Here is a 7,568-nt window from a genome sequence, read left to right as displayed (position 1 = left end):
GCCCGCCCAAGGCTCCGGCACGGAGAGCGCCGGCCGTGCTCGGAACGCGGCTCGGGCTGGAGCCAGCAGTGCCCTGGGGCCGAGAGGGTCAGTGGGATCCTGGGGTGCATTAGGGACAGCAGGGCCAGCAGGGCAGGGAGGTGATGCTGCCCCTCCACCCAGCCCCAGTGAGATGAGTGTGTCTGGAGGGCTGGGTCCAGTTTTGGGCTCCTCAGCACAAGAGACCTAGAGTGGGTCCAGTGAACGGGGACAAATATGGTTAAGGGACTGGAGCACCTCTCTAACAAGGAAAAGATGAGGAAGTCGGGCCTGTTCAATGTCTACATGAGACGACTGAGAGGGAACCTCATTAATGTGTATAAATATTCAAAGGGGGGACGCCAAGAGGACGGAGCCTTTTGGAGGCTCCTCTCGGGCTTGCCAAGCTTAGGACAAGAAGCAGCAAGGAGAAACTGATGCACAGGAAGTTCGACGTGAACATGAGGAAGAACTTCACTGTGCAGGTGACTGGTCAGTGGAACAGCTTGCCCAGAGAAGTTGTGCAGTCTCCCTCAGTGGAGATGTTCAAGAACCTCCTGGTGCCATGTGCTGTGGCACGGCCTTGCCCGAGACGGGGTCCGGAGCCGCTGCCCGCGCTCCCCTCCGGCCGGGCCCATCCGGCCCCCTGAGACCCGCGGGGGCGGGGCCCGCCCGCGGAGCCGCCGTGGGCAGCGCGCGGTGGCGCGGCGGGGCAGCAGCCAACCAGGAGCTCGCATGCAAATAAGCCGGCCCCGCCCCCGCGCGCGCAGAGCGGGGCGGGGCCCGCCGGTTGCCGTGGCGACGCGAGCGGCCGAGCCCCCGGGCGGCTCCCGGGGAGACCCCCCGCGCCGGGCGGGCCCGGGCGGCGGCCATGCCAGTGCGTGCGGCCGGTGCTGAGTCAGGAAGAGGCATCCCCAAATCCCGGTCCGAGACCATGGAGGAGCTGGAACACACCTGCCCACAGCCGCGCCTGGTGAGTCGGGCCCGGCCGCGGCCCGCCCGCTCGAGCCGCCCCGGGCGCTGCGGGGCCGCTGGGCCGGGGGCGAGGGAGGGAGCCCGCGGGCGGCCGGTGCCACCTCACGGCGGGTCCCTTTGTGCCCCGCCAGGGAAAGGGGCAGCGAAGGCTGTCCGAGGCGGGCTGTGCCGTGCCGTGCAGGAACTCGGGGCAGTGCGGTGACAGCCAGGCAGGATCCCTGCTCCGCCCGTTAGAAACCCGGATCCCCCGCGCTCCCCGCGGGTGCGGGCGCGCCCGGGCATCGGCGCGGCTGCCACATGTGTGCGGGTGGCGGGAGCGGCGGCGGGAGGCGTGTGAGGGCCGAGCCGTGCTGCGATCTCAAAAGCTGCCAGTTTCCAGTGGTGCATGCAGAGGAGCGGCCCGCGCTCCAAGGAGCCGCGGCGGGGGCCGATGGCCGGTCCCGGCCGCTCCGGTGCCGCTCCCGCTCCCGCCGGCAATGGCAGCGCCCGCGGGCTCCTCGGTGAGCGCCCCGCGCTGCCCTGCGGGCCGGGTCCCGCGCGGGTTACTGCGCTCAGAACGGCAAATCCCGCTTTTCTCAACTTCAGCAGTCCGGTGAGGAGTTGGCGGTTCGATTCAGGATGTGTAAGGAAGAAGAGTCTCGGAGAGCTGCGGGTTTTGAGGGGGACAGGAGAATGCGGGAGGGCCGGGAGAGTGATACTTAAAATAACTCCTCTGATGTTCATTGCTTAAAGACTCCCTCACACCGTGTAGGCAACTTCACAAGGATGCTGTACCCCAAGAGTTCGGGTTCTGAGAGCTGTCCTTCCTTTCATGTGCTCATTTAAAATTTGGAATGTTTCCTTCTTATTTAAATCTGTTATTATTCCCACCAAGAAAGATCTCTCCTTACTTCAGCATGGTATGCACCATTGGCAAGGTGATAGAAAGTTAATAACAGCAATACATAAATGCAATCACAGAATTGTGGAGGCAGTGTCAAGATGTGAGAATGCATGATGTATGCAACAGTTTAATACTAGAAATTAGATCACTTAACACCAGGGCTAATTAAAATATATTTAAACATCAAACTTCAGTAATTAAATTTAACACTATAGTTGAGACATTGTTCTGATTTGACAAGAAATAGCAACAGTCAATGGAGCTGACCTAAATTAATGTTTTCTTCTTGCTCATGTTATAATTAGATTCAGCTTTAAAGAAGACTGTTAATTTGTTCATGGAAAGCTTTTAGAGCTGTTTTAATAGGGAAAGTTAGCTCAGATGTAGTTACTGCAGTGTAACTACAGGCTGAGATTTCTCTGTCAAAAGCTCTGATATAACAACCTGTTTGAAAATATTACTCTGTGCAGTCTGACATTTTAAAAGATTTTAAAGAAAGAAGTGACAATATGATACTAGTATTTACAGTATCATGCATTCTGGTATAATTTCTGTGGAAATTAAGGTGACAGAGTACATGAATGAAACAGAAATTCATTATGATGTTTTAGATCTTCCTGAGTACCAATAATGGACAATGGAGGCATTTTCAATAAATATTTGTGGAAAGTGTGTCCTTATGAAGTGATGCCTCATCAGTTGTCAGATCTGTGTTATCTTCAGGCTAAAAAAAAGGTTGCCTGGTGAAGTATCGTGCAGTACACTGAACTCAGAGCACAGGGAGTGAGGCCAACAAGTGTAGTCAAGCAGTGTCTGAAGTGAGAAAAATTAAGGGTGAGTGTTCTGAAGAGTTAAAGTGAATCACCCCTTTACAGACCGTCTAATAACATGGACACTGAGTTCCTCTGAGAACTTTTTTTAAGATCCTCAGTACTTGATCTGATCTCATCCTTTGCAGGCAGCATGTGCAGTGGTGGGCCAGTAACCTCGTCACCTAGATTATCAGGATTATCAGTGTCAAGGAAAAAGGGTGTCTCAGGTATCATTTTAGTGTTGTTTGGACCTCAGGATGATACCTCAGGGATGGCTCTGGTGCTTTAGAATTATACAGCTGGTGGCAGCTCTGTGATATTCACAGGTGACTTCTTAATGCTGTTCGTTGGTTCTCACACATCTCTAAAATTAATAATCTGGGCTTTCAGGTTATATATAGGCTAAGTTGAAGGAAGCAGTTTTTCTTGAGAAATCACTTCAAATTTTAGTAGGTGAAAAGGGGCTGGTTCTTTTCTGAAACTCTTGTTGTCCTTTTCATTTGAAACAGGGATTATTTCTTTAAAGCTGTAAAATGTGAACATTTTTAATGGATATATGCCATTAGACCTCTGATTTTGGGCTATGAAGTCTGCTAGCTTGTCAGGAGCTGTCACATTAGCACTAAAGAACCTGTGTCCTTCAAAGATCAGGAAATCAGGGGACTTTGAAGGCAATTCTAGGGTAAGTTTCAATGTGTATTGAAACCTGATGTTTTCCAGTGCCTGGTACTGTTGTCATTCTAAATTGCCATTAATTTTTTCCCAAGACACTCTGAGCATTTTCTTAACCAGCTGGAGCATTAATGAGCGTTTGTGTTGCTTCAGTCAATTCCTCTGCTCCATCTCTGACTTAATCTTTGCCTTCTTTATGTTCTCAACTTCCATATATCTTAATGTCAGAAAAATGTCTCTCTGAGAGACCCCACAGCTCTTGGTCTCAATGCACAACAGAGGAACAAACCCATCAGAGTCACAGGTGTTATCTGTAGTGATGATTTTAGGAGTTCTTTGGTCAAGAAAAAAGCCCTCACAAATAGCATTTCTCCAATGCTGGTTTGTTCTCATCTGCTGCAGTCCCATTCATACTTTCAAGCCTCAGAATACCCGTGGTCATGGGGCCTTCACTGTTGTCAGTGGGACAAACATGACCCCAGTCATGTCATGCACACATTGATGGCATGGCAGCTGTCCCTGGATAACTTTCAGTGGGCTGCAGAGTGCTGCTGGGCTGTGGCTCTCAGCCTGGGAATCCTGCCCTTAGGGTTTGCCCACGTGCATCAGAACTAAAAAGGAAAGCTCTTAGTCTAACTGAGAGATAGCACAGCAGGAAATACCAAGGAGGAAATACAAAACCGTGTGAAATTATGTGCTCATTTTTTTATAATTTATGTATCTCACTTGGGATCAGGAGTTTCACTTTGGTCCCAGGTGTATGTAGCTCCTTGAAGGATTGGTGTGTCCTTTGAAAATTAGCAATCTTCACATGAAAGAAACAAACAGGCATTTCAGCACACTTTGTTCAGGAAGACAGTTCCATGTGATATATTTCATAAAAGAAAATAATGGCAATTTATAAGGACAATGCTGCAGATAAGGCAAACCCAAATACACATTGAAACTTACTTGAAAACAAACTTCAGAATGTACTGCTTGGTCTCATCTTTCCCTTGAACACACTGAGAGCTTCTTTTCCTTGTATTTCATGTCTCTGTCTTCCAACACAGGCATCAGTGGAAACGTGATAAAGTACTCTTAGGACCAGGGAACCAATGTCTTATTTTCAAAACTTATCAGAGCCTAACTGAGGGTTAGATAAGTTGAGGGAATGCAGGGCAATCCAACATACATTTCCATCACAGTACTCAATTTCAGAAACCAAATAAGCAGAAACCCACCTGAATTAGCTGGGGTGAGTTACAGGGGAGGAGAGGGAGTAGATAGGTGGGAATGTGGTTGGTTTGGCCTGTGCTCACAGGCACATCAGTGGGTAGAGGGCAAGGCAGGAGGAATTAAGCAGCAGTTTCATTAATTTAAAGTGAATCTATCTTTGAGATGATGTAAAACACAGGTAAGTGCTTTTTGTTCTGTCTGCTCTGCCCTAGGCTGTGCTATCCCCAAAATACTGGGCTGTTCAAGGGTGTGACATCCACACTACCCTTGGGTGTCTGTTCTCAGGCAGCTGAAGCTGTGGCCAGCTCTCATTTCTTGTACAGGAGGTGGCACTGGGGCCTGTGTGGAAGTACCCAAATAGTTTATTGGGGGCTTTTTTCCATCATCACTGCAAGGACAGACTAGCTGGACACTCCATCTGTCCATATGGCAAATAAAACCAGTTCTGCCAAGGCACTGCAAGTGTCACAGCCCCTTTTGGTTCATCCTTGCAGTCTCAGCACTGCTCCAAAGCCCACATTTACTTCTCTAGTGTTGTGGGATTCAGAGGCTGCAGGCTTTTACAGGTCAGTAGGAGTTGGGTATTAATTAAAAGATACTTCTTGGGGCCACTGAATCTACTTGGAAAATGAGACTCAAGTACAGCTGAATGTGACAGATCTCACATAATTTTAGGTATCAGCTGCTTCAGCCATTTTGTTGCTTTCCTTGATTTTTTTTTGAAAAAATGAGTACATTAATTCTATTTTTTTCCAATTTTTCAAGTGCATTTGGAAAACACTTATTTTTTATTTTATTGAAGAGAAGAGGAGAACATTTTAGTGTTTACACACACTGGAGCTGTATAATGGTTCAAGGAGTCACTCTTCTTTAGACAATTTTTTGTTGCTGCTGTTAAACAATGAACTCAAACATAAAATCTGAAATAATTGCAAGGAAAGTGTGCATGCCTCAGATTCCTGTATTTTCATCCCTTCATATTTACAAAGAATGTTTTAAGAGGTTCTGATGCAATCCCTAGAATCATTTCAGTATTTTATTTCCATGAGCTTTCATAGATCTTCATATTCATCTTTCCTATATCACTGGAAGGCAGTTTCAATCAGAGGAGCCAATGATTAATGTAGGGGAAGTTTATTGTGGTTTAAAAGTGTCCCATGCATCTGTTTCTCTCACGTGATGATATGACAGGGGGTCTGCCATCTGTTTACTTCAATGTGGAATTAAGCATAAATAAATATGTGAATAGCTTTACATTTAAGGAACCCAAAATTGCTTTATTTGACTAAATATTTATTTGGTCCTTTAGAAGTTTGGCTTTTGCTATGGATTAATTTTCATAAATGTTGGCTAATATATAAACCACAAACCCATAAAAACATGCCAAGTGAATTTTGTGCTTGAGGACATGTAGCAATTTTTTCTGCACTTAGAAAAACCTAAATTGCTCATAGACATGAAAAATCTGCTTAGATTTCCCCCTATTACATCAGAGGACATGCCATTTATATACCTTCTGAAATGCTACAGTTTCTGCAAAAAAATGTTGCAGTACGTATTTTTCAGGTACACAGAACCACAGATACCTTTTCAGGAATCAGAAATAACCCATAAACACAGGGAGAAAACACTGCATTCTATATTTTGCATTCTGTGCTTGAAATGCAATGATATTTTAGGAACAGGTTTTATTACGAGAATATTGCCAACTTCTTAAACTGTGCTATTGCCATTACGACAAAGGTTTGTATCATACCTTTAAAAAGGAGTGGAAAAATATTGCAAATATTTTAGATTCTATTTACAATATTTCTCCCTCCTCAGGAGCATAGACAACATTATAATATAACATATGTATAAAGTGTAAAAAGTACTCAGCACATGGATGGATATGGAGCAGAAGAAATGCAGAATTAGGAGGCAGATTCTGACTACACAGGAAAGAATATGTGTAGTGTGTACACACACATCCACAATCATGCACAGACATTCAGCCATAACTGTCTGTCCCAGTGTGTCCTTTGTTTCCATGTAATCTGCTTCCCTGTTTTACACACATACAGATGGTATAAGGTGAAAACCTCTTGAAAGGCACTGGATGAATCAGGGATCTTGTAAAGAAGCCCATCACCCTCTCTATGGGAAAATAGATTTTCCCAGAGTTTTTCTGCTGACAGCTGAGAACTGCACAGTATGTGTCTCCTGTGCAGGAGGAAAAAATGTTTGGGTTTTTTTTGCTTCTTCATAGCTCTGTCTCTGAGCAATGGTTTATACAAAATGCTGTTGTACGTCTGACATTAAATAATTGATAAATGTAAAGTATCTCTGTAGAGAAGCACAAGTAGAGACTGATTATTTGGCCAAATTCACCCAATAGCTATATAACTGAGTTGCTTTCAGAGGATTAACCCTTGCCTGTGTTACAGCAGAGTTGGGTTCTTTTAGCCATATATCAGGTGAATTTGCACATGACACTATGTGGGGTAGGAGTGTTGGTCTGCTGGAGGGTAGGAAGGATTTACAGAGGGACCTGGGCCGGCTCATTAATGGGCTGGGGACAGTTGCAGGAGCTCAGTAAAGGGAAGTGCTCTGTCCTGCCCTTGGGTCACAACAACCCCCTGCAGCATTACAGACTGGGGGAGGAGTGACTTGGGAGCTGCCCAGAGAAAGGCTCCTGGGCTTGCTGGTCACCAGCCAGCTGACAATGAGCCAGCTGTGCCCAATGGCACCTGGCCTGTGTCAGCAAGAGTGTGGCCAGCAGGACCAGGGCAGGGATTGTCACCTTTACTCAACAATGGTGAGGCCACACCTCGAGTAGAGTCCAGTTCTTGGCCCCTCACTCCAGAAAAGATAGTGAGGTGCTGGAGTGTGTCCAGAGAAGGGCAGCGAGGGTTGTGAAGGGTCTGGGATGTGTCCTATGAGGAATGACTGAGGGAGCTGGGTTTGTGCACTCCTGGGGAGGCTCAGGGGAAGCTCATTGCCGCCTAGAA

At 46.9% G+C, this 7,568-nt stretch overlaps 1 protein-coding gene across 2 annotated transcripts in view; it reads left to right on the top strand.

Annotated features, from left to right (window-relative positions):
• The first annotated feature begins 841 nt into the window (after positions 1-841).
• PCYT1B (phosphate cytidylyltransferase 1B, choline) overlaps positions 842-7,568 on the top strand; it is a 32,406-nt gene continuing 25,679 nt past the window's right edge. For both annotated transcript variants that reach the window (XM_054272241.1, XM_054272242.1), the window contains exon 1: positions 842-991. In XM_054272241.1, coding sequence (XP_054128216.1) covers positions 890-991 — 102 coding nt within the window. In that variant the 5' untranslated portion in view covers positions 842-889. The remainder of the gene's footprint in view (positions 992-7,568) is intronic.

The sequence above is a fragment of the Melozone crissalis genome, unplaced genomic scaffold, assembly GCF_028551555.1.
Source record: "Melozone crissalis strain CALT ecotype California unplaced genomic scaffold, PUWL_Pcris_2 ptg000013l_1, whole genome shotgun sequence".
NCBI lineage: Eukaryota > Metazoa > Chordata > Aves > Passeriformes > Passerellidae > Melozone > Melozone crissalis.
The sequence above is the reverse complement of the archived record's forward strand: the minus strand, read 5'-3'. Positions and strand labels throughout refer to the sequence as shown.